The sequence below is a fragment of the Phyllopteryx taeniolatus genome, chromosome 2 (genome assembly GCF_024500385.1).
Source record: "Phyllopteryx taeniolatus isolate TA_2022b chromosome 2, UOR_Ptae_1.2, whole genome shotgun sequence".
Classification (NCBI taxonomy): domain Eukaryota; kingdom Metazoa; phylum Chordata; class Actinopteri; order Syngnathiformes; family Syngnathidae; genus Phyllopteryx; species Phyllopteryx taeniolatus.
The window spans coordinates 29,453,952-29,481,938 of NC_084503.1; the positions used below are offsets into that span (position 1 = coordinate 29,453,952).

The 27,987-nt window shown below is 42.0% G+C and overlaps 2 protein-coding genes across 6 annotated transcripts; one reads left to right on the top strand and one right to left on the bottom strand.

Moving 5' to 3' along the window:
* Positions 1–21: 21 nt before the first annotated feature.
* Positions 22–11,283, bottom strand: LOC133474199 (UDP-glucuronosyltransferase 2C1-like). Its single transcript, XM_061765655.1, has 2 exons — positions 11,158–11,283; positions 22–7,797 (listed from the first exon to the last, which is right to left on the bottom strand). Exon 2 carries the CDS (start codon positions 7,795–7,797, stop codon positions 6,214–6,216), a length of 1,584 nt encoding a protein of 527 aa, XP_061621639.1. The 5' UTR covers positions 11,158–11,283; the 3' UTR covers positions 22–6,213.
* On the top strand, positions 11,159–27,987 carry chrna5 (cholinergic receptor, nicotinic, alpha 5). Of its 5 annotated transcripts, none has more exons than XM_061765652.1 (10): positions 11,159–11,322; positions 11,798–11,933; positions 13,247–13,343; positions 13,442–13,578; positions 19,562–19,713; positions 19,811–19,855; positions 21,255–21,364; positions 22,215–22,392; positions 23,729–24,421; positions 27,675–27,987. In XM_061765652.1, the coding sequence occupies exons 1-10, from the start codon at positions 11,257–11,259 to the stop codon at positions 27,831–27,833; spliced, it is 1,773 nt and encodes a 590-aa protein (XP_061621636.1). In that variant the 5' UTR covers positions 11,159–11,256; the 3' UTR covers positions 27,834–27,987. The 5 variants fall into 5 exon arrangements, with proteins under 5 accessions (XP_061621636.1, XP_061621638.1, XP_061621634.1 ...); XM_061765650.1 differs by lacking the exon at positions 11,159–11,322 and adding an exon at positions 11,547–11,727 and having other exon boundaries at positions 11,823–11,933; XM_061765651.1 differs by lacking the exon at positions 11,159–11,322 and adding an exon at positions 11,547–11,727 and having other exon boundaries at positions 11,823–11,933; positions 21,255–21,355.

Consider the following 27,987-nt stretch of genomic DNA (forward strand, 5'->3'; position numbering starts at 1 on the left):
AATTGAGGCAAGGACTCAGAATTCATTTGTTAATGTATTTAATAAATCACTGATATTTGTGAGGACTCCTATTAATTGATCAAGGCGATCATTTATGCCGCATATTGCCCTCACAATCGCTTCTTGTGACTCCAGCACATGCACTGAAAAAAAGAGTCCTTTGAATTTACTTAATTTGAACATGTACATCGGTTTCACATGATTAAAATGTGTTGAAAATGACATGAGAAGAGGGGTAATCTTCTCCTAAAAATTTTTTTTATTTTTATTTTCAGTGTGCGTGTCCTCTACTGTGTATTAAAATAATAAATTGAGTCATCAAAAAGGACTAAAAGTTTGTGATATCCTCTTTGATATGCTGATGTGCTTCTATTTGAATTCAAAAGATTGATTACAAATACCACACATACAACATTTACGCATGACCTTTATCTCACAGGGCTGAGTGTAGGTTACTGTATGAACACATTTGTTGTGAGTTATAAAAATACATGGTGTTAACCTTGTGGCATGATCAGTCAAACACGTTCTCCCACCACCCCTGAGAGAGCAGCATCACCCATGATTGCAGCGATTCTCTCCTCGAACGGAGTGAGGCCTTCTGCGCCGGTTCTTCCGCCTGTTTTAGCCACCCTTTGGCGGTGGGCAGCTATCCTCCGCTTCACATCCACCTTAATCTTCTTTTTTAGTTCAGCGTGTGTGCGCTGTTCTGACTCCACAGCATCGACAATTGCCAATTGGAGGGCACATAGAAACAAACAACCATTCTCACTCACATTCACACCTAGAGGCAATTTAGAGTCCTCAATTAATGCATGTTTTTGGGATTTGGGAGGAAACCGGAGAGGCCGTAGAAACCCCAAGCAAGCATGGGGAGAACATGGGAAACTCCATACAGGCGGGGCCGGGATTTGAACCTCGGTCCTCAGAACTGTGAGGCAGAGGTGCTAACCAGTCGCCCACCATGCTGTAATTGAACCATATTGACAGAAAAAAAATTTAATTGTTGAAATTTTTGCTGATTTATTAGTAAATCGGCGGCACGGTGGCCGACTGGTTAGAGCGTCAGCCTCACAGTTCTGAGGATCCGGGTTCAATCCCCGGCCCCGCCTGTGTGGAGTTTGCATGTTCTCCCCGTGCCTGCGTGGGTTTTCTCCGGGCACTCCGGTTTCCTCCCACATCCCAAAAACATGCATTAATTGGAGACTCTAAATTGCCCGTAGGCATGACTGTGACTGTGAGTGCGAATGGTTGTTTGTTTGTATGTGCCTTGCGATTGGCTGGCAACCAGTTCAGGGTGTACCCCGCCTCCTGCCCGATGACAGCTGGGATAGGCTCCAGCACGCCCGCGACCCTAGTGAGGAGAAGCGACTCAGAAAATGGATGGATGGATATTAGTAAATCTGCAAGGAGGAATGGCAGATGATCCCCAAATCCAGGTGTGAAAAACTTGTTGCATCATTCCCAAAAAAGGTGCTTAGCCCCTAGGAGATGCACAGGATTTGATCGAATGTAGCATGCAAGCACAACATTTCACAAACAGCTAACAAAGACAGACAAATTGCTTTTTTCAATGTTTTTTTCGACAAATTTTAAAACAATGCAATACAGGGTAAAAGTTCAAAGTCATGGTACCAGGCCACACAGATAGTTTTAATTCTAATGTTTTTATTTTTTTGCGGAGCAGGAGACGGGTTACCCCCTGTTAAGTACTAATACAGTATATGAGTGTACCCTTACTTCATCTATTACGGTACAAGATGTCCTGTTGCCATTCGTGATGTGACAATGTCACCTCGCTAAATCAAAGAGCGTGAGCGTTGATGTGGATGCACAATAAATCTGCCAATTGGAGGAGGCTAAAAAGATAATCACAGCATTTCACTTACTCTCCACCACGCAAGGACAAGTCGGGAAGAAGTCACCACCCGTCCCAAACTTAAAACCCCCACTGGGGACTCTCTGTCGTCACAACAATTAGTTGACATAAATAATAAAAGAACCACAGGTGCACAGGGAGGGACTCACCTCCCAAGCAAGTTCCTTATGATCGACGGACCACTTCGCTTCACTAGGGTCGCAGGTGTGCGTATCCCAGCTGACTTTGAGTGAAAGGCAGCGTATACCCTGGACTGGTAGCCAGTCAATTCCAAGACATGAATGTTTTTGGAATGTGAGAGGAAACCGGCGTACCCAGAGAAAACCCACACAAGTACAGGGAGAACATGCAATCTCTAAACGGGCCAGAGCCCGGATTCAAACTCCCACCTTCAGAACTGTGAGGCGGATGCGTTTGGACCGAGCCGCTCAAAGTGAAGTGAACACACAATTTATTTGTACATTTTATTTTATTAAAAGTTAACTTTTTATACTTGTATGACAGTTGCAAATGTTAAAATTTGACTTAAAACATTATACAGTTAATACTTACAATTGTGATTAACCACATTTTATCAGTATGTCAACAGTTTGACTCGTATTACTTCATTTACATTATTTCCCAAGGGATTTTAAATTTGAATAACTCAGAGGCTATGTATTTAATTAATCAATTAACTATCCACTTTCTTAACCACAATGTGCAAACCAGACAAACATACAATGAATTGCATCTCACATCTATTTAGTGGTTTGATTTGTACAGTGTTCTCTGCAGGCAGATTAGTGGTCAGAATGCTAACAAGAAAGTCAAAATCAAATACTTAATTCCGCAAATAGTGGCTAATTGCATTTATTTCCTTAGCTGCAGGAGTGGGCTGAGGCATTTAAGAGGTTCCGAAATGAGGTTCCCAAAAACAATAGTAAACAACTTTACTGGTACGTTACAATTCATGTCAAGCAAAAGTGTACTTTGAGACAAAGGACTATTCATATGGAGGATATACAGAAATAACCAAGGCAGACAGGGTGGACAAACATGGATGTGCGCAACAATGTGGAGCAACCACGTCGCAATCTATGGAAACGTTAATTGACAACATCGCCACATAAGGTAAGATCATCTTTAATACTGTGCAGGAAAACCGTTTACAACATGCAGTAAGTGTCCGCACTCAAATTAATCTGAGAGACTGTTTACGAGCCTCGGGAGGTGTTGCTCTTTTGTTTAGTGATGTTCAAATGGGCTCAGTTGTTCATGTCCATGTGTGAACAATATCTCCTATGAACAGAGGCAATTCCAGTTTTAGTAAGGAGGCCTCTATTTAAGGGAGGCATTTATGTGCATTAAGCGAATTAAGCACCTGGCGACTAATTGGGGTACAGGCAATGCGTCTAATTTTAGAGAGGCGGACACTATTTGAGGAAACAGTATTTTTACAGTACAGTTAACTTATCCTATACATGAGTATTAGGAACAAAGCCACGACATGACTAGCAAAAATGTGCACCCCTCCCCCCCCCCCACAATTTTTGATGATAATAGTTTAAACCCTAAATAAGCCACAAGCTATTACCACAAAACATCCATCCATCCATCCATTTTCTGAGCCGCTTATCCTCACTAGGGTCGCGGGAGTACTGGAGCCTATGCCAGCTATCATCGGGCAGGAGGCGGGGTACACACTGAAATGGTTGCCTTCGCTCCATAAAGGTTGGAAATCACTGCTCTTGTCAGGTCATGTATGCTAATCAGTTAGGTCAAACCAACAGTACAACTGATATACTGAAGTTGAATTACTTTATTCTAAGAAAAAAGCTTCACACACACTGAAACTTCAGAGCCTGATTCGACATAACGCCGGTACAACCGTTAGTGCTAGCACTAGCTTGCTAGGCTACATAACGTTTTGTTGTCTGCTTGCGAGCCAAATCACATTAAAAGTACATGAACATACCTCAAGCAAGCATTAAATGAACGTAATCTCCCAAGCACCGGTGACCACCACCACACCTTTTCCCCCATATTGTTCTTATAATACACACGATGTGATCCATTATTGTTGTCGTCGCCATGTTAACAAGTTCATCCGGTCGGGTTTGAGTTGACAAGATAAAGCCCAGTGATTGTGAAAGACGGGATGCGGTGGTATCGGAATACAAGATTTTATTGCAGTAGTCTGCAATCGTGAAACAGCAAATTTGTCTTGGCTGATACCGATCAGGCCGAACAGATCGGTGTAAAGTCTAGTTTAAATGTTGCCTACCTCCTCATAGATGTACTGCACTTTGAGATCATTTGTTTGATGTAAAGTGTCCTATAAATGCAATTAATTATTACTATTATTATTGTTATTATTATTATTATTATGAAAACCGTGGCACGGTGGAAGACTGGTTAGAGTGTCTGCCTCACAGTTCTGAGGACCGGGGTTCAATCCCCGGCCCCGCCTGTGTGGAGTTTGCATGTTCTCCCCGTGCCTGCGTGGGTTTTCTCCGCGCACTCCAGTTTCCTCCCACATCCCCAAAACATGCATGGTAGGTTAATTGACACCTCTAAATTGCCCGTAGGTGTGAATGTGAGTGCGAATGGTTGTTTGTTTCTATGTGCCCTGCGATTGGCTGGCAACCAGTTCAGGGTGTACCCCGCCTCCTGCCCGATGATAGCTGGCATAGGCTCCAGCACGCCCGCGACCCTAGTGAGGAGAAGCGGTTCAGAAAATGGATGGATGGATTATGAAAACCTGTCCTATTCTGCTGCATGGCCATGCAGAATGCTGGATCTGTCTTTTGTGCTGGAACAGTTTCGCAGTGCAACAGGGGAGTTGGAAATACTCCCTCTGCTTACTTTTTAATTTGTTTAAATTATGCCGATGTTTAAAAATGCAGCTGAACATAAAAGGATTTTAGGAGACAGACAGAGGGACAGAACGGACAAGGGGAATAGGGGTGTGAACCACAGCAGAACAATAGTTAGTCTAAGATATTTGAGCAGAAGTAATGTTACAACAGTCAAATCATGTTCTTATTTGTGGATGGGGGGTGCACCCGAAGAGGACATGCAAAAACGAACCAATAGAACAAGATGACAGAGGACATTAATTATTATTATTATTAATATTATCCATTAATTGGAGACTCTAAATTGCCCGTAGGCATGACATGGTAGGTTAATTGACACCTCTAAATTGCCCGTAGGTGTGAATGTTGGTTGTTGGTTTCTATGTGCCCTGCGATTGGCTGGCAACCAGTTCAGGGTGTACCCTGCCTCCTGCCCGATGACAGCTGGGATAGGCTCCAGCACGCCCGCGACCCTAGTGAGGAGAAGCGGCTCAGAAAATGGATGGATGGATTAATATTATCAACAGCACGGTTGTTTATATGTGCCCTGCAGTTGGCTGGCGACCAGTTCAGGGTGTACCCCACCTCTCGCCCGAAGAAAACTGGGATAGGCTCCAGCACGCCCTAGTGTGGAGAAGTGGTTAAAGAAAATGGATCGATGGATTAATATTATCCATCCATCCGTTTTCTGTACTGCTTATGCTAGGGTCGTGGGCGTGCTGGCGCCTATCTCAGTTGACTCTGGGCTAGAGGCGGGATACACCCTGAACTGGTTGCCGCCCAGTCGCAGGGCACATATAGCCAAACAACCATTTGCACTCAAATGAACACCTTCGGGCAATCTAGAGTCTTCAATTAACCTACCATGCATGTTTTGGGAATGTGGGAGGGAACTGGAGTACCCGGAGAAAACCCACAGGCACGGGGAGAACATGCAAACTCCACATAGGGGAGAACAGATTTGAACCCGGGTCCTCGAACTGTGAGGCAGACGTGCTAACCAGTCATCCACCCTATTATTATTATTATCATTACATGTCGCAAAATATCTTTAGTTTGGTCCTACAGTACAATATTTAGTGTACTGTTGAGTGGCTAGGTGTTACCAGCTGATCTTCTGTTAATTTCCCCTACTGCCAATAGCAATCCGGACCGTTCTCTGTATTATCTTGAGAAGTTTACCACCCCACAACCACATGGAGCCTAGCCTGCCTTTCAGACGTCTAATTTAATCTGTCATCACGCTGCTTTTCGCTTCCCAGTTGGCCGAGTATCAGCTGGTGGCCAACACTAGCTAACCTGGTGCCTTAGAAGAAGTGGGGCGATTTTGGGTGGCATCTTGTTACGTTACAGAAATAGATGAGTAGATGAGTTTTTCAGCAAAAAGTTGATCATTGGGTTCATCAGAAGAAAAAAAATCACGAGTGAGTTTGTGAATAGTGACTTGCGAATAGGCAACGGTTCCCTATGCATGTTTAAAACAATGTGATTTATCTACTCACGCTTGACTTTAATCCGACATAAAGCAGAGCACAAGCATTTGATTATGACAAAAACTATTAAAATCAGAGCCAGCAAAGCTCCAGCCAGGAACAGATACACGTCCACAGAGTAGTAGGCATACCAGGGCATCTTGTAGGACTCAGTCTTCAGGTGTGCCGCGCCTTTGTGCCGTATGACAAACTCAATCCAGAAGAGGGCGTTGTCAAGAGGCGGGATGGGCTGATCTTTGTGCAGCCTGGAAAGCCTCTGCATGTTGTTCCGGTAGGTTGGATTGGTAAGAACTTCCTGTAGGGCCTTCAGGAAGTTGTCGTCTTTGTCCACTGCGGCTAACGTGACTACCACAGCTGCTCCTCTCTCTGTGAGACGCAGCAGGTTGTCATGCTGATCGAAAAACATGGGTATTCCCACCACAGGAACTCCGTGGTAAATAGCTTCCTGAACGCCGTTTGTCCCACCGTGAGCCACGAAGAGTTTCATCTTGGGATGCCCGAGCAGGTCGTTCTGCGGCACCCAGTTCAGCAGGAGAGTGTTGTTGCCCAGTGTGGAAGGTTTAGCACCGTTATACCTCCAAATGACCTTCTGGGGGAGCTTAGCGAAAGCTGCCGCAATCATGTCGGCCAAGTCAGTGGGGAGTTCGCTCACAAATGTTCCTAGAGACATGAGGATGACTCCGTACTCTCCAGAACTCTGGACAAAATCCTGCAGGTGGCTGGGTAGAGGCTTGGCAGGTTTACATTGGAAGCCTCCTATGTAGATGATGTTGGGCATGGTGGGGCGAGGAAACTCAAAGACAAAGTCCACCCTCATGAGCCAAAGGTCAGCGGAAAGAAGTAGATGATGCATGTCGCTATCAGGACCGAGATATTTGTCGCATATTTTCTGGTATGTCTTCTTGACGACCAGGTTATGTTGCACATAGCCGATTAGAAACACAATCATGTTTTTGACTCTTTGAAAAAATGTCATTTTGTTGCTATTACCAGTTCCTGTGATGGGAATGTAAGAAAGCGGCGTTGGCGCGATGGCCATGTGGCCCTCAGTGGCGATGATCCAGCGGACGTTGTACACTACAGGGAGGTTCAAATATTTGGCCACAATGATGCCACTACCCCAGCAGGGGTCAGTGAGCATCAGGTCGAACTTGCTGTCGTTCAGTCTCCTCATTAAGTCTTGGTTGTCGAGAATCGCCGTGGTGAATTCACCCACAGTCTTGTGAGCTTCCAAGAATGTCCCGATCATTCCCACACTCATGTAGAGAAACGACACCAGGGGCAGTGAGCCCCTTTCATACTCCATGACCTCATTAATCAGGCCGCTGATAAAGTCTTTGTCCAAGCTCCTTTCCACAGGCACGCTGATGGTGTTGTAGTAGGTGGCATCGTCCTTAACGTACCACGTCTTGCTGGGGCGTACGATCGTCAGGTTGTGCCCCTGCGAGTGCAACCCTCGCATGAGGATCTCCATGTTCACCCAGTGGCTGCCCTCGGCTGGAAAAACCAGGATGTTCCCTCCCTGACAGGCTCGGGGAAGGAAGATGAAGAGCAGCAAGGCAATGGAGCAACATGACAGCCTCATCTGAAATCAAACAGTGAAACAACCCAAGAGTGAATCCCAGATCATTACGTTCTGGGCATACTTACGTGTCAATCAATCAATCAATCAGACAATCAATCGTGAGTCAATTTGCGTTTTGCCAGGTACTGGTCATCATGCAACTCCCACTTCAAACTGACATTGGCCAATCTACAATGTTGTGAAAAGGTATTTGCCCTCTTCCAAAATTCAGATTTTTTTGCAGTTTCCCTGCTTTAATTTGTAAGATCAAACAAATGTAGATATAAAAGATAACCCAAGTGAACATGAAATGCAGTTTTTAAATAGTGATTTTATTTAGTAAGCAAAAAAAATATCCAAAGCTACCTGACAACGTTTGAAAAAGTAATTCTAAAATCATTATTCATAATTAACTGTGGTTTATCACATTCTTTGGAAAAGCTGAGTTCATTTTCACTGATGACGCCAAAGCCTGATTCCCTCCAGAGCTCTTCAATCAATTAATCACTTAAATAGAACCTGTTTGACAAAATGAAGTTGGCCAAAAGGTTTCAAAAAGCTGCAACAAAATGCCACGATCGAAATAAATTCAAGAAAAGGTGAGAAATAAAGTAATTGGCATATATCTGTCTGGAAAGGGTTACAAATCAATTTATAAAGCTTCAGAACTCCAGCAAAGCACAATGAGAGCCATTATCCACAAATGGAGAAAACATGGAAGAGTGGTGAATATTCCCAGGAGTGGCTGGCCTACAAAGATTATCACAAGAGCACAGCGACAACTCATCTAAGAGGTTTCAAAGGAACTCAGGGCAACATCTAAAGAACTGCAGGTCTCCCTTGTTTCAGTTAAGGTCGTTGTTGATAACTCAAAAATAAGGCAGTGATCTGGCAAAAATGGTATTATTGGCAGATTTCCAAGGCAAAAACCAATGCTGACCAAAAAGAACAAAGGTTTGTCTTCATGACGAAAAAAAAAGAAATAAAAATAAAAATCTGTATGATTCCTAAGACCTTTGGAAGAATATTTCATGGACTGATGAGATGAAAGTTTAACTTTTTGGAACGTGTGTGTTTTGTTACATCTGGCATTTATGCAACACAGCATCTCTTTAAGGAGAATGTTCGGCCATCAGTTTGTGACCTCAAGCTGAAGCACACTTGTGTTTTGGAGCAGGACAATGATCCAAAAACACACCAGCAACTCATCTTCTGAATGGCTTAAAAAACAAAATGAAGGTTTTGGAGTGGCCTAGTCAAAGTTTGGTCTTGAATCCAATTGCAATGCTGTGGCATGACCTGAAAAAGGGTGTTCCTGTTCGAAAACCCTGCAGTGTTGCTGAATTCAAACAATTCTGCAATAAAGAGTGGGCCAAAATATCTTCACAGAGATGTGTTTTAGAAAACGCTTGATTTCTGTTGTTTCTGCTGAGGGTGGCCCAACCAGTTATTAGGTTTAGGAGGCAATTACATTTTCACACAGGTAGCTATGAATAGTTGTTTTCCATAACAAATAAAATCATAATTTTAAAAAATGATTTTGTTTACTTGGTTATCTTTGTCTGATATTTCCATTTGTTTTACAGTATGAGAGAGTCGTGCCTAGGGTTAGGCGATATGGCCAAAAATTCATACGATGGCAAAAACTGAATGGCTTGTAACGGTTTATATCGTGATACAAACATAAGTTTAGACATTTTTTTAATGCAAGTATTTCTGAATGGGTTATAATCTAACCGTTATATAGTCCCTTGGCTTTGCCAAAATGCTAAACAAAAAAATTAAAATGAACTAAAAAAAAGCAAAGATCGTGTGTAATTTTAAGAACATTTCTTTTGCAGATCTCAAAATAAAAATTTTGCACTCTGGCGCAAACAAAAAAATTGCTGATATTAAAAATATTTTATACATTTCATGTTAATATACAGCACGGTGGGGACTGGTTAGAGCGTCTGCTTCACAGTTCTGGTGACCGGGGTTCAAATCCCGGCCCCGCCTGTGTGGATTTTGCATGTTCTCCCCGTGCCTGCGTGGGTTTTCTCCGGGCACTCCGTTTTCCTCCCACATCCCAGAAACATGCAAGGTAGGTTAATTGAAAACTCTAAATTGCCCGTAGGTGTGAATCTGAGTGCGAATGGTTTTTTGTCTGTATGTGCCCTGCGATTGGCTGGCAACCAGTTCAGGGTGTACCCCGCCTCCTGCCCGATGACAGCTGGGAAAGGCTCCAGCACGCCCGCGACCCGAGTGAGGAGAAGCAGCTCAGAGAATGGATGGATGGATGTTAATATACTTCTGACCTTTTCGCTTTTAACTCCTGACTGCTCCATTAAAAAATTGGTCATAGGTCTATATATAGCGCATATGGGTGTTTATTTGATTATGGGCCTTTTTGTGACCTTGATGTAAAATTTAAAGAAAAGATTTATTGAAAATCTGATTCTTTAATTCCCTGTGTCATTTTGTCACTCAAGTACATGTTAGGGCAGAGAGAAGTCAGAAATTTTTATAACTAGAAGAGTAAGTTTTTTTCCCTCATTTGTACCCTTAAATCACATAATATTTTTATTGCATGTCATTACCAAACGACTTGTAGTGTTAATATGTTGAAAGATGTTCATGTAAAAACTTGATTATCATATAAAATATTGTGCAGGACGAGCTAGCTAAAAGAACAATTGAAGATAACTCTACCAGCATAGCACAGTTAGCTAAAAACTTTGAAAAGTCATTACTATCACATGCCATTACCATCACAAGATTCATCAATATTTTATCAGTATGCCATTGTGGCGGTAATGACTTTTCTAGAGGGTATCTGTCAAAAAGACCAAATACATTTTTTTTTTTAAATCTTAAATCAATATATATGGACATTAACAGATTCTGAGTCACAGAAAGAGGACAATTAAGGTAAGGTAGGTAGATATAGTTTTTGTGACATTTTATTTTTGAGAAAAACGAAAATCAAAAGTGCCCGAAATCAAATAAACACCCATATATGCTCTATGTCAGTAATTACACAGAGTACCAGCGCCATAAACAAATCTGATTTTCGATATGAATCCAAAGTATACAATGATAAACTTTACAGATTGCGGGTCGTGACATGTTTTTATTGGGTCGCAGATTGTCAAGAAATGAATGTTTCGTGATATCATAATAACTTTACTGAGGCTATTTGTCCTGACCAGCAGTTGATTTCTGTTTCTTGCAGATTTAACAACGCCTTCTAACAAAACGTCTGAGGCGCTTGTGAAGGAAGCGGACGTGATATGACTGCTCATTTGAAACTTTCCGCGACCACTGCACACTAAAACTAACCCGTGTGGACATGCACCACATTAACACATTGCAAAGCGTACATGTGTGTTGCATACTTACGGTGAAATCCAGTCGTATTTATCCTTCAGCTAGCGCGGACAACGTCGAGTTGTTGCTTTCGATTGCCTTCGATCCCATCGAGTGTGGCGTTCATTGGCGATGCAGAAGGGTGGGAGAGGACGCAATTCACTAATCTGCGTGAGCGAACATCGGAGGAGAGGAGAGGTCAGTGAAGCGCGTGCGTGTCTACGTAGTAATCATTTACACGTCCAGTTCTTTGCGATTACTTCCACTAAGTGGCCAATTCTTCTTTTTTCCCATCCATTTGCCTTTCTTTGCCTTTCATTTTCCGACTGTCTTCAAACTCAATTATGGAGAAAGACGTCTAACCCTCCCTTCTTCCTATATATTTTTAATAATGTTGAACTTTGGCTCTTTTCCGTCTTTGCATGTTTGCACACGCACCACTCAAAATGTATTGTACACATTACGTAAGTGGAGGCACGGTAGTCGACTGGTTAGAGCGTCTGCCTCACAGTTCTGAGGACCGGGGTTCAAATCGCGGCGCCGCCTGTGTGGAGTTTGTGGGTTTTCTCCGGGCACTCCGGTTTCCTCCCACAAACATGCATGGTAGGTTGATTGAAGACTCTAAATTGCCCTTTGGTGTGAATGTGTGCGCGAATGGTTGTTTGTTTATAAGTGCCCTGCGATTGGCTGGCGAACAGTTCAGGGTGTACCCCGCCTCCTGCCCGATGATAGCTGGGACAGGCTCCAGCACGCCCGCGACCCTTGTCAGCATAAAACGCTACAGAAAATGGATGGGTGGATGTTTGAGGGTAAGTGAAAGTGAAATGAAAACGTGTGCAAAGACTTAAAACATGCTGCGATATAGCATAAAACTCTTTTTCATTTTATGGATTTTTTGGGGGTGGGGCTAAAATGTAGATGCGCTGACGTTATAAGGGAACAGCATGAGTTGGCCCTCCCCCCAACTATATGCTGTACGTAACGAGCATCATGAATGGCTATTTGCCAGAATTGCGAGTTAGTAATAATCGCTTGGCCTATTTCTACCACCACTCGATCATCAGTTAGCCATTAGGTTGTGCCTACAACCCAAAAAATGCATCTTCCCTAAAGTGTTTTGTGTTGTGTTGTCTCTGTTGTGGTGACCCGCTCGCAGCTCAGGCAACGAGCCAACGGCGAGTTGAACGACTCCACTGCTAAGTGGCTTCCTACTAGCGGCTAGGCTAGTGCTTATTAGCCGCTAGTGATCTCGCGGACCGGCGGCGGACCAGCGTTGGCCCCGTCCAATGCTCCATAGACTTGCTCCATGCTCTGTACATAGATCCACACAACAGAGACACTTAAGGGAAAGTTAACTGTTTATTATGTTCGCTAGCCTGCTAACTAAGGAGCTAAGGAGCTTGCTTGATCGAGGCTGGGTCGTCCAAAATGTCAGTGTTCGCTCGGAGTTGTTTTGTGTGGGTTTCCCCGCATAACAGAGACATAGGAAAGTTAACCGTTTATTAACCATAACCACAGCGGCACACATTATTCAGCCAGTAGCTTCAACACATAGCGTACGAGCGAACATACTTGATGGGCAGGTGAAGGGATGTCTCCAGTGCCTTCAGCAGACACACCCACACTGTTGTGTAGCTCGAGGGAGAGCCTCATTTTTGATGATTTCCGAGCCTTTCCACACATGCGGATTTTTTTTTAAAAAATATTATTATTATTATATATTTTTTTAAATTTCAAACTTGGCAGGATTTTGAAAAACACTCTTCTCTGTGGTGTGACAATTTTTGGGCCTCTTTGGTATATCTCTAATTCACCACAAAGCATGTTTGCTATGTAAAAAAAAAAAAAAAAAAAGTAGGCATAATAATACAAATAAAGCACTTGGTACAGAATAATGTATACGTATGTGTGAATGCTCTTTAGCATTTACACAATTATTGATTTATTTGTGGAAATATGGCCACAGTCAGGGTGCTTTATAAATGGGGGTCAACTTGTTATTGCCCTTGTTCTCTTGTGACGCTGCTGGGAGGAGTCCGATTGGGTTGCGACAAGAGATGAAGTGACCTTAAGAACTGCAAGGAGCTGAATATAAGGGGGATGGGTGTGGGGGGGATTATAGGGGTGGTGCTTCCTACAGGCAAGGAGAGGAGGGAGGAAGAAGAGCGAGGCAGTGAACATTGCTTGCTTCTCTGTTCCCTGACGCCACTCGGAGACAGGTATGCATCCACGCTGCTTTCATTGTGCCATGCAGCTGTTTTTTATGTTGTTGTTTATTTATTTTTTTAATTTACGCTCATCTTGCCCTTTAATGCAGCTTGCGTCATCCACGACAAAGATGCCCGAGCGCAGCCTCTGAGACAATGCCGAGAGCAGGGGAGGCGACCGCCTCCTCTCTCACACTGGTGCTGTTGTTGCTGCTGCTGCGCTGTTGCCACCTGTGCCACTCACTGCGTAAGTTGCCCGCCGACGCTGCAGCTCTCATAAATACTCTTCAATTCCAGGGCTGAACAGTATCAGGGCACAGAGAGCAACAACGAAGCAATGCGACAGTAACTCCACGCTATTCGCGGGTGACAATGACAGCGCCCTGCCATGAATATGCTAAAAATGGCGAGTAATTGACGCCCACACCCCTTAAAATGTATGTAATTGCCTATAATGATCATAAATATACCACAAACTATGATCCCGAAACACTTTAATATAATTTTCAACAGCTTACGTTACACTTAGAAATAAATGTCTTTCAGATGATTGGATTTTGAAAAATAATGCACCTGAAGCATGTGTACATGCGCATGCAGTATGCAGATTTTTTGAATTCCTCATTTTCTGGGTTTTATGAGCTAGAAGCCCAAATTATGTATAAATAAACAAATATAAACTTGAAATTGTTTAAATTGTGGGCCCTGCCTGAATCTATAATCTATGAAAGTTCAACTTTTTAAATGGAATTATGGAAATAAATAAACTGATGATATTCAAATTTTTTGGAAAGGGTCTGCAGTGCAATCGTGTAAGACCAAATTTGTCTTGTAGTCACGTGACAAGGCTAAAAATAAACTAGCTTTTGGATTCAAATATACTTTACACGATGGCGGCGAGGAGTAAATGTCTTTTGCGGAGCCAATCATCGGCGAATTATGACATTAAAGCCGATCAGCATAAAATGCTAATTATTGGCCGATACCGATCAAGCTGATCAGATGGGTGTAAAGTCTAGTAGCTAATAAGCTACACTTCTTACCATGCATCTTACAAAAGTGTCACAAAGGGAGGACGAGGACTGGATAGGTGACGATGATGTCAAAGCCATGCTACTTGCTAAGCTATAGATACAAGTCATCGCAAAACATCGAAATAAGTGTTTTGGTGAAATAATCCACTTTTCACATAGGTCTGGCTGAAACCGCGTTTTACCAGAGAGTAACCAACTTTGAACAACAAAATAACAGGCCCATTAATACATGTTTAGAGATATGAATATAAAATTATACACATCCACACAGTATGCCGCGTCTGAACCAGAAAGGAATTTGTACGTCATTGCACACGTCACTTCAGAAGGTGGGCAGTGTATTATTATTATTAATAAATATTTGTAACATAAGATAACCTTTATTAGTCCCACAATGGGGAAATTTGCATCATTTCAGCAGTAATTGTGGATATAGGAAATATAAATATCCATCCATCCATTATCTGAGCCGCTTCTCCTCACTAGGGTCGCGGGCGTGCTGGAGCCTATCCCAGCTGTCATCGGGCAGGAGGCGGGGTACACCCTGAACTGGTTGCCAGCCAATCACAGGGAACATTGAAACAAACAACCATTCGCACTCACAGTCATGCCTACGGGCAATTTAGAGTCTCCAATTAATGCATGTTTTTGGGATGTGGGAGGAAACCGGAGTGCCCGGAGAAAACCCACGCAGGCACGGGGAGAACATGCAAACTCCACACAGGCGGGGACGGGGATTGAACCCCGCACCTCAGAACTGTGAGGCTGACGCTCTAACCAGTCGGCCACCGTGCCGCCGAAATATAAATATGTAATATAAATAGCATGCAAGAGAAGACTAAGACTTCTTACATGTACTTAGAAGTACATTTCACAAAATAGAAACAAAAACTATTGTCCATATATAAACTATCCAATTCAGTCTATCATATTTGTTTGTTTGCATAATAGAGTGCTGAGTTTTAATTTTGATGTTTGAGATCTGATTAATCTGCTTTAATAGACTTGCGTTTATTGTTCTTGCCAGGGTTGGAAACAGAATTGGCAAAGGTGAATAAATCCATAGATAGATATTTTTGATGATGGAACATCAAAATCTCATATACTGGTATTTTTATTCAGGCTGCAACTGCGTCCACCATTACAAGGTTGATGTAATAAAAACATTAAAATAACAAATATTGAAGCCATAATATATTAACGATTATGATTATGACTGTCGCATAAAAATGTTCTTGACAACATTTTGAAAATATGGAAATTCAGACAAATTTGGATAAATTGTTCTGGAAGTTAATTTTTATAGGTTGGCAGCTCTCTATTAGTAGTGGGACCGTTTTCCAGAGCAGAGAAAAGGAGATGTCTGTTTGTGGTGTGTTGTTTATTTATTCAAGTGGATGAAGCAGCTGGCGATAAATAGGGGCGCGGCATCTATGAGAGCGAAGGCTACTATTACTGTTGTATTATTTTGCACTTCTCTCTCTGCAGTTTGCCTGCCTCACAAACACTATAACCGCTTGCTCCGCTTGCAAATAAACTTAGTGCTGGGGAGGAGTTACAATGCATGGGATTTTACTAATAAATGCATGGAAATGGGCGGCACGGTGGCCGACTGGTTAGAGCGTCAGCCTCACAGTTCTGAGGACCCGGGTTCAATCCCCGGCCCCGCCTGTGTGGAGTTTGCATGTTCTCCCCGTGCCTGCGTGGGTTTTCTCCAGGCACTCCGGTTTCCTCCCACATCCCAAAAACATGCATTAATTGGAGACTCTAAATTGCCCGTAGGTGTGAATGTGAGTGCGGATGGTTGTTTGTTTCTATGTGCCCTGCGATTGGCTGGCAACCAGTTCAGGGTGTACCCCGCCTCCTGCCCGATGACAGCTGGGATAGGCTCCAGCACGCCCGCGACCCGAGTGAGGAGAAGCGGCTCAGAAAATGGATGGATGGATGGATGCATGGAAATGTTCTCACTCTGTGCACGTGTACTCTAAGTCACTGTCAGATTCATGACACGTGCATACCAGCCAATTATCTTCGCACCACTGTGCATCAAGCGGGCCCCTATTTTTTGCCCCTTTTTCTTTACTTTCTTTTTGTGTGTGTGTGTGTGGGGGGGCATCCCCAAAAATGCTTGTTGGTGGTTTATCTCTGCTTATCAAGATCCGCCCCCCCCCCCCTCCAGGGAAATTATAATGGGCATCAATTATTCACTTTTGGCGGTCCGGCCCAGTCCCTATCCTAAGTCGCCTGGAAGTGCAAAACAATATAACAAATTGTGAAACACTTTGGCATTTCACAAAACAAAAACAAACCACGAAACACATTAACATTTCAGAAAACAAATTAACAAAACACGAAACACTTTAACATTTCAGGAACCACAAAAAAAAAACACTTTAACACACAACCACAAAAACAAAACACAAAACACTTCAGCATTTCAGAAAACACAAAAACAAAACACGAAAGACTTTAACATTTCAGGAACCACAAAAACAAAAGCAGAAACACTTTTACATTTCTTAAAACACAAAAACAAAACACGAAACACTAACATTTCAGGAACCACAAAAACAAAACACATTAACATTTCAAGAACCACAAAAACAAAACACAAAACACTTTAACATTTCAGAAAACACAAAAACAAAACACGAAACAATTTTACATTTCAAGAACCACAAAAACAAAACACAAAACACTTTAACATTTCAGAAAACACAAAAACAAAACACGAAACACTAACATTTCAGGAACCACAAAAACAAAATCAGAAACACTTTTATATTTCAGATTTAACAAAACACGAAACACTAACATTTCAGGAACCACAAAAACAAAAGCAGAAACACTTCAACATTTCAGAAAACACAAAAACAAAACACAAAGCACTTTAACGTTTCAGAAAACACAAAAACAAAAGCAGAAACACTTACATTTCAGGAAACACTAAAACAAAAGCAAAAACACTTTTACATTTCAGAAAACAAAACACAAAACACTAACATTTCAGGAACCACAAAAACAAAACACAAAACAATTTAACATTTCAGAAAACACAAAAACAAAACACGAAAGACTTTAACATTTCAGGAACTTCAAAAACAAAAGCAGAAACACTTTTACATTTTAGAAAACACAAAAACAAAACACTAACATTTCAGGAAACACAAAAACAAAACACAAAACAATTTAACATTTCAGAAAACACAAAAACAAAACACGAAAGACTTTAACATTTCAGGAACTTCAAAAACAAAAGCAGAAACACTTTTACATTTTAGAAAACACAAAAACAAAACACTAACATTTCAGGAAACACAAAAACAAAACACAAAACAATTTAACATTTCAGAAAACACAAAAACAAAACACGAAAGACTTTAACACTTCAGGAACCACAAAAACAAAAGCAGAAACACTTTTACATTTCAGAAAACACAAAAACAAAACACGAAACACTTGAACATTTCAGGAACCACAAAAACAAAAGCAGAAACACTTACATTTCCTAAAACACAAAAACAAAACACAAAACACTTTAACATTTCAGGAACCACAAAAACAAAAGCAGAAACACTTTTACATTTCAGATTTAACAAAATCAAAACACGAAACACTAACATTTCAGGAAACACAAAAACAAAACACAAAACAATTTAACATTTCAGGAACCACAAAAACAAAAGCAGAAACAAACAACAAAAACAAAACACAAAACACTTTAACATTTCATAAAATACTAAAACAAAAGCAGAAACAAGTTTACATTTCAGAAAACACAAAAACAAAACACGAAACACTAACATTTCAGGAACCACGAAAACAAAAGCAAAAACACTTTTACATTTCAGAAAAAACAAAAACACGAAACACTAACATTTCAGCAACCACAAAAACAAAACACAAAACAATTTAACATTTCAGAAAACACAAAAACAAAACGCAAAACACTTTAACATTTCAGGAAACACTAAAACAAAAGCAGAAACAACCAAATTACAATTACTGACACCCGGAAAGGGAGGGGCCCATTTCACAGACATTCTTGGAAATCCCACAGCTTTTCTTGGCAAGACCCTCCCTGCTTCAACATGATTGGCTCCTGCATCGCGGCAAGGGTAGGCTACACAGATGGAACGTGATGTCCATCCCAAAAGTGTTTCTGGTTTTGTTTTTGTGTTTCCTGAAATGTTAAAGTGTTTTGTGTTTTGTTTTTGTGTTTTCTGAAATGTTAAATTGTTTCACAATTTGTTATATTGTTTGCCACCGTACTATCCCCCGCAAATAGTGGGGGTCCACAGTCGAATATTATTAAAATGATCTTTTGAAAAATCAGCCCTCTCTGGCCCCATTTTATGCCTCTAATTTAGTTTTAATTATTAATTTACAACTGACCACGGCATGACAAGAATAGCCAATCAGACAATATAGAGACAGGAGGCATGACCGAATAGTCATTCATTTTTTCGTGCATGCTATGTACACGCGTACTAAGTCTGCCGCAGACTGCCAAACAGCAGTCTTGTGCTGATAGTTTTCTCTGCCGGATTATTGAACTCCAGTTAACAACAAAAGTTAAATAGAAGGAACTGGACAGCCCTGAAGACGAGTTAAGGGTAAACCTACAGTATATAACGGTGGTGTCCTATACCCAGATGGATGTATATGAGTGGTCTTGTTAAACCACCGCATACGTCATGTCACTGTTCTTACTGGGTCATCAGGAAAGTTGATCACCTTTCTTATACATATATTTAATTGATTGTACATTCCCAAAAATATAACTTGAAACCGGTAACATTTTGTTTGACAATACGCCATCCTGAATAAGCCATGTACCTGTAGCTGCCGTGCACGCACATTAATGATCTCGGGGCGTTTCTTTGGGCGGACAAGCGAGGAGGCGGGGGCAGGGATTGAAGTGAGTCTACATTCAAATATCGCTAGCATTTTGAAAACTGCATACGCTACCTTCAATTGAAGAACCTAGATTTTGTGACTGTGAATGCGTGATTTTCTATATGTGCCCTGTGATTGGCCGGCAACCAGTCCAGTGTGAACTCACCTCTTGACCAAAGTCAGCGGGGATAAGCTCCAGCCCACCCATGACCCTAATGAGGACAAGCGCTATTGAAAATGGATGGACAGATAATTACTGACAAATTCAATGCTGTTTATTGCTCTCGTCATTCTCAGGTGTTCCTAAACTTTCCTCCTATGCAAAAGCTGAAGACAAGCTGTTCAAATACCTCTTTGGGAACTACCAGAAATGGGTCCGCCCGGTTGAATATCTGAACCAGACCATATGCGTCAAGTTTGGACTGGCCATCTCCCAGCTAGTTGACGTGGTGCGGTTCAACATGCATTTGTTTTTAATCTTCATGTCTTAAAATTCAGTATCGATGGTATTAAGAATGAAGCGTCTGCTGTGTTTTCACTACCCAGGATGAGAAGAACCAGCTGATGACCACCAATGTGTGGATGAAACAGGCAAGTGAAACAACATGACGGGTGACCTGATGTCCTCTTTTCCCCCTGGCATTCTTTAACAAAAAAATGTCTGTTGGCAATTTTCAAATTCTTCCAGAATTTTATTACCTCAGTCTTCATTTTGCACATGATGCCACTGATTGGGGCTGCAGAGTGGACGCCTGGTTAGCACATCTGCCTCGCAGTTCTGAGGACCTGGATTCAAATCCGCCTTCCGTGTGCATGTTCTCCCTGTGCCTGCTTAGTTTTTCTCTGGGTTTCCTCCCACATCCCCAAAAACATCCATGTTAGGTGAATTGAAGACTTTAAATTACCCGCAGGTGTTAATGTGAGTGCGAATGGTTGTTTGTCTTTGTATGCCCTGCAATTGGCTGGCGACCAGTTTAGGTTTTACCCCGCCTCTCGCCCAGAGTCAGCTGCGATAGGCTCCAGCACGCCCGCAACCCTAGTGAGAATAACCGGTACAGAAAATGGACGGATGCCAGTGATTGGTCACCATGCCACTCCCACTTTAAGCAGACATTGGTTAGTGCACTGTCAATCATTACATTACCCATCTTTTGTAAGTGAGCTCTCCCCCCCGCCTCTTGTTGAACCTCCCATGACATACTGTACATCTGTCGCCAACCATGCATCCCTCATCATGACTGGTGGCATCGTTCTGATGGTTTCGATCAGTATGAGTCCTCTTGGCACTTTGCCAGCTTCTGCCCCCGCAAGCCTCGTCCTCGTTCCTACTCTGCTCCTATTGGATTCATTCATGGTCTTCTGTGTCACGCATCATATAAACAATCGCCACAGACGTGAACAGATGCCCCCTCCAATGTGATGAATTGTCTCGTCCTCCAGGGGAGATGGATAATCATATCTGTTTTACAAGCTGTTTTTCCCATATTTGTGTTGTGCTGGGTTATTGGCCTAACATCAATTGCCTGCCTTTGGCAAATGTTCAGCAGCGTGTTTATGTATGATGACGATTTATCTAACATAGCATTGTCCCATCATTTGTTCAATTTTATCGCAATTTCAAACCGTTCCAAGTTGTTTTTACTAACATGTCTGTGACATGCTTTCCTCAAATACCCAAGGGATAAAGAATTACAGGGGATACTTTACACCCGATTTCTAGTCTTTCTAAAGGGGCCGGCCCTATCTCATTCAAATGAGCCAGCTAACATCCCTTGGCTAACTTGGCCGTTTAATTTCACACTTGATGGGCGTTTAGGCACTCCAGAGACCCAACTATATGTACACAAACATTTAAAAAGTTAATTTACCATATAATGTCCCCTTTACTAGTCAAGCCATAGTCAAATAATCTGAAATAGTATCAGCCAAGGACTGATGCTTTGTTTTTTTTAACCTTCCAAATTCAGCTGAACTAATGTCTGTCATGCAGGAGTGGACTGACATGAAGCTAAGATGGGACCCTGATGACTACTTGGGCATCACGACTGTACGAGTGCCATCCGACAGGCTGTGGCTCCCAGATGTAGTGCTGTATGATAAGTATGCAACATGATCAATGAAACAGTGCAAGGGTGGACTGGCAATCAAGCATACTTGGCCCAGTGGGCCGGCAGTCCTTTGGGGCTAATTTTGTGATGCTGCTTTTTTTTGGTTGTTTTTCACACCTTATTATTGAAAGAGACCGACTCACAATTGAGAGGGGCTTCGACTGAACACGTAAATAAATTACTAGGCACTCGTACTCCACTAATTAGAATGGGCAGGTTTAAGCCAAAAATTCCAGGGCTGATTTTTTTTGTCCCAGTCCAGTCGTGATACAGTGCGCCTGGAAAGTTCTCACAGCGCAGTACTTTTTTTGATGTTTTGTTAGGTTACAAGCTTATTGAATAGAAAAATGATTTCATTCAAAACTCTACACCCAAAATCACACCATAAAAAACCCCGAAAGAAATCACTTGCATAAGAATTCACAACCTTTGCCATCAAGCTCAAAATTGAACTCAGGTGCGTCCTGTTTTAACTGCCCATCATTGAGATCTGTCTGCCTCTTAATTGGAGACTCACATTGTTATTACAGAGCGTTGTGTGTCGAATTTTGAGGAGAAAAAAAAATGGAATCCATTTTGGAATAAGGGTGTAACATACTGTAAAATGTGGCAAAAGTGAAGCGCTGTGAACACTTTCAGGATGCACCGTGTGTGGACTAAAAGTACAAGGATAGGTTCTATGGTCCATGTCCTACACGGTGGAATGGAAGAAAAGAAGATGGTTATAGTTCTAACACCTTCCAGTCTTCTGATCCTCATGAATGATATGCTAATGTGCACATCAGGAAAAAACAATGAATGCAAATGTTTTGCAAATTATCACTTTGCATTTTCTTCAACAGTTCGGATGGTCGTTTCGAGGGCACTGTCACCAAGGCGGTGGTCAAATACGACGGAACCATATCTTGGACACCACCTGCCAACTACAAGTCCGCCTGCGCCATCGACGTCACCTTCTTCCCGTTTGACCTGCAGAACTGCTCCATGAAATTTGGCTCGTGGACTTACGATGGCTCCCAGGTGGTTAAAGTTGACTTAGCTCTGCTTTTGAATAGTAAAAAACACAATTGACACCCCTCCAAAAAAAATTTGTAATTGCCAATATTAATACTTCAATCCTGAAATATTCCATCCCAAAAGACATGAATATCATTTCAAACTAATCTTACAGCATTACCCTTTAAAAAATAAATATCATACAGATTATTTGATTTTGAAAAAAAAAAAATCCATCGCAAGTGCATGGAGGCTGGCGTGTACGTCACCATTTTATAGCCTGTAAAAATAGCAACTGTCAATCAATAACAAGACCTTCGTCGTTTGTTAGCTTAAGCTTTTAATCGCCACTCTGCAGAGCAATAACATACAGTACACTTGCGGCGAAGACTCTCTGTAATTTATGCTAACAACCCAAACTAAATTTAGCTCCTTGCCAACATACAAAGATCTTAGTCTCTCAGTTGAGATACTAACAGACTTCCTTGCTTAAACTAATACCACACGAATAAATATACAGTGTGTTTTCATATGTTTATAGAGCATGACATAAACATTCACAGGACAGGGATGAAAAACTAAGTGAACCCCTGGATTCAATAACTGCTTGAACCTCCTTTGTCAGCAATGACCTAAACCAAACGTTTCCTGTAGTTGCAGATCAGATGTGCACCATTTGCACAATTGTCACTGTACCACATTATTGCTCTATTAGTAATTTCAAACTGCTCTAAATTGCTAAAGGGCTCTGCATCATTTGCACAATTAATATCATATCAGCATTACCACATTACCGGTAACCTTTCATTGCTCAGTGACTCTCTGTAGTGTGTTTTTACGTCTCAAAAGTATATTTTGTCGAAATGGCTGCATGTGCTAGAGCGGCTCCAACTACCAAAGACAAATTCCTTGTGTGGTTTCGACATAGCTGGCAAATAAAGATTAATCTGTTTCTGATTCTGAGTCCAAGCTTGTCTCATTGATTGGACTCCAGGTTGGCTCAAAATCTGACCCTGATTTGTTCTTGGAAAATCCTTAACCTCAAGATTCACTTGCTTTTAATTTTTTTTTTTAAAACATATACTTGTGTGGTATTAGTTTAAGCAGACTCAGTTTTTTCTTATGCTTTTGATGAAAATCAAACTAATGTTACGACCAATTTATGCAGAAGTATGAGAAATTCCAAATGGTTCACATACTTTTTCCTCCCACTTTAGCTGAGTTTTCAGCAAAAAGTTGAGGATAGGTTCCACAGCAAAAAATACAAATAGATGAATTTGTGAATGGTGAACCGCGGTTCACTCTTTCTTAAAAACGAAGGTGCCAGTTGCATGACAGCCAAGTGGTCTTTCTTCGGCAGGTTGATGTCATTCTGGAGGAATTCCATGTGGACAGGAAGGACTATTTCGACAACGGCGAGTGGGAAATTGTGAAGGCCACAGGCAGTCGTGGTCTGAGATTGGATGGCGGCGCTTCATATCCCACCATCACCTACTTCTTCATCATCCGCCGGATGCCTCTCTTCTACACCCTCTTCCTTATCATCCCCTGTATTGGCCTGTCCTTCCTCACCATCCTCGTCTTCTACCTACCCTCTAATTGCGGCGAGAAGATCTCCCTCTGCACCTCAGTGCTGGTGTCGCTAACTGTCTTCCTGCTGGTCATCGAGGAGATCATCCCATCCTCGTCTAAGGCCATCCCGCTCATCGGCGAGTACCTGGTCTTCACCATGATCTTCGTCACACTCTCCATCGTCATCACCGTCTTCGCCATCAACGTCCACCACCGCTCGTCCTCGATGCATCACGGCATGGCACCGTGGGTGCGCAGGATCTTCCTGTATCGGCTGCCCAAACTACTGTGCATGCGTAGCCACGTGGACCGCTACGGCACAGCGGGAGCGGTGCACTCAGGACGGGTGCTGGGATTGGGAATGTTAAAGGACTCTACGGTTGAGCTCGGCCTCTCACACACCAGACATAACATCCAAGCTGCGCTGGATTCTATCCGCTACATAACCATGCATGTGGTGAAAGAAAATGAGGTCAGAGAGGTGAGTCTTTCAATTGATTTACTTCCATTTTATATCTCGCTAAAGCACGGTATGCACATACAGATTTTTAAAATGGGAGAGATCCTACACGTCGACGAAAAAAAATCACGGTGTTCTTACTACTCTTGTTTTGTGCGGTGCACAGTAGATCCCCACTAGTCACAGGGGATAGGTGTTGCATGAGCCCTATTGCGTAATAGCGTAAAAAAGGAAAGTAATTGACGCCCCCACTAAAACTTTTACAGATGATTTAAAAAAAAAAAAAAAAAAAAAAGTCTGGAAGTGCGGGTGTAGTAGAGCAAAAACATACACATGCGATGAAGACTCCCCATAACCTCTGTTAACAACCCAGGCTAAATTTAACTCCTCCTTTAAATTCAAAGACTTTAGTCTCCGAGTCAACATGTATCAACATACTTCATTGACACCAAATTGTACTTTCCTATTAGCCTGGGATTTGGTGTCATTTTGTGGGTGTTACAGAAAGCACAAAAACGTGAATAGGTGACTTTTTAAAGCCAATAACTGAGCATAGGTTACACGGGGGGGGGGGGGGGGGGGGTGAATAGGGTTTGTGGACAGCGTTGCGTTGTGGGATGTGGCACCCATCTTTGAAGTGAGCGTTTGAGAACGTAACAAAGGCTTTGCAGCAACAGTCTAGTCCTGAAGTGAAAGACATTCAAATGCAAGACAGAGAAGGGACTTTACGTTCAGGAAGACCATTAAGCCGGAGACCGACAGCTGAGAAAAATCATTAATCATTAGTACCGTATAAATGGTTTGGGTCCGTAAAAAAATACAAATACAGAGCAGTGATCCGGACCTACTGACTCCATTGTGTACGGTAGATATTTTCATTAATCTTATCTGTGTTGTGAGTGGCTATACTTCGAAGCAAAACATTTTTAAAAAACAATTACAAATTTAATTTACACATTTTAAAATCATTAGCCTCATGCACAGTTTACCAAAGTGTGTGTGCTAGACCTTCAGAAGATGAAGCTGGCAAACACTGCCAACAGTGTCATTAAATTAGGGTACTTGGAGCTAAACCTAGTAGCATATTTCTTTGCAATTTAACTGTCTTTTTTTTTTTGTTAAACTAACATTCACATATATCAAACTAACATTCACAGATATTCATATAATTCAGAAAAAAATAATATGATTCAGATCTAAACATTTACATAAAGGCAGCTCCCACGTAAGATCATGAGGCATCTCATGCCTGTTGCATGTAATTAATACTCCATTTGAGTAACTAATACTCCATTTGAAAGTTGTGATGATATAAATACATAAATGGGATTTTAAAATATGCATCATTTCCTTGATTGATGATAATGCTATGCATGTCATGATCCTTCTCTGATTATTTGGTTTTATTTTGTGTGTAAGCTAGAAATGCAATGTGTAATATACGGTATTTTAATTTATGGATTGTCCAGGAATCTAAGGTCTTGCACTCTCAGTGCATCATTCTGAAACCATGGTTAATCATTGCCATGATGGCCATGTGCAATGCACACATTGTGCATAGCTGGCATAGCAGAGTCATGTGCACAGGTCAGCGCTCCGCTGTTTAATGTTGAGGCAACAGTCCGAATATGTAGAACAAAGACAGTGACAGATTTGCTATCTTAATGCCAAACGCCATCTGCCATTAATAAGATCCACGTAAAAATGTCAGATACAAAATGGACTTTTCTTCTGCTGCACCCTACAGTCATTAGTGGTCAGAGCCACATGTCTGGCATAAGTGTATAAGTTTGTATGTGAACAGTGGATGCCTACTGTCATTTGTATTCAGACACTTTCCAACAAACCTCATCAAATACTGTATGCATGCTGGTTTTGCTACCAGCATTGGGAGGTCAGCTTTGACCACAGTGAGGAAGGTGTGGTACCCAGCAGCTCTGTTGACAACACCAGACATGGGACTGGGGATTGAGAGCATAAGGAGGCAGCAAGGAGTGCTTCAACAAGCCAAATAAGCACCACAACACAATGACTTTAAAAATGAGCTGTGTGGCGTGATTATCGACCCCAACTTTCCACAAGTTAGAGCTTCAACTGATGGACTACTCCAATGCACCTGCTGTGGCAAAGGCAGCTTGCACATAAAGTGTACCCCAAAGCACAAAATCAAAGAATCAAGGAGGTTTGTGATGGAGACTTCTGTCTCTACTCCAAACAGGTCCAGGCACAGATATTTCTGCCAGACTCCAAATACTGTGATTTTGTGGCATGGACACCGAGAGACTTTGTTGTTGTCAGTCATTTCAGATTTGACATTCTTGTTTTATCTGCAGAAGGCACAGGATTTTTTCTTAAAGTTTTCTCTCCCTGAACTGGTTGCCTGCCACTACACACAATCTGTCTCCAGAGTTATGGCTGTTCGACCAGCATGCACTAAAGGAGTCCTGCAAGAAACTAACCAAATGAATGAGAGGAGGAGTAGCGAAGACAAGAAGAATCTGTGGTGCCTGTTTCATGGGCCCTAGGAAAAGGAAAACATGATTGCATAACCAGGATTGTGCAATTGTGCAACCTAAACTGAACGTGCCCCAGCATGCAGTGTCTCGATTTTATCCTCAGATAGACGGACAGACGGACGGACAGACAGACAGACAGACAGACAGACAGACAGATAGATAGATAGATAGATAGATAGATAGATTCATACAAACCCCAATTCCAGTTAAGTTGAGATGATGCATAAAATGTAAATGAAAAGACAATACAATGATTTGATTCTCTATTAAATAAATACCATACAATAAATGTATTTTAATCAGAATACTGTGCTTAGGAGTGAACTCATGTTTGGAAGGCCAAGGTGTACCGCGCCTCTCACCCAAAGTCAGCTTGGATAGGCTCCAGTACACCTGCAACACTTAGTGAGGATAACCAGGATAAAAGATGGATAAATGCGGTGGTTTCTATGATAACGTGGATATGCACAATTACTAGAGCAGCACCCATCCACTTTCTAAAGCGCTTCTCATTGGGGTGAGCTGGGCGAGAGTCAGACTACACCATGCACTGGCCGCCACTCAACCACAGAGCATATATTCAGTAGATAAACAACCATTCAAGCTCACATTCACGTCAATAGACAATTTAGTATCTTCATGCATGTTTTTAGAATGTAGGAAGAAGTCGGAGTACCTGGGGAAAACCCACGCAAACGGCACAACAAAACTGTTAATTGTCTTTTCATCTTTCTCTCTTTTTTTTTTTGGGCCACTAGGTGGTACAGGACTGGAAGTTTGTTGCCCAGGTTCTTGATCGAATGTTTCTCTGGGCGTTCCTGCTGGTGTCCGTCCTGGGCTCAGCTCTCCTCTTCATCCCAGTCATCTACAAATGGGCCAGCATTATTGTCCCCAAACATATTGGCGCTACCCTCTGAAGGCTAGATGACAAGGAGGGGAGACATCGGCGGCTAACGTCCAGATTTGATGACACTTTGTAACCTGTATCTTGTCGACAAATAAACTGTATATTTTTAAAAGTGGAAAACAATGTACTGTAGAAATTAAATAAAAGAATGTCATTCCCCTACA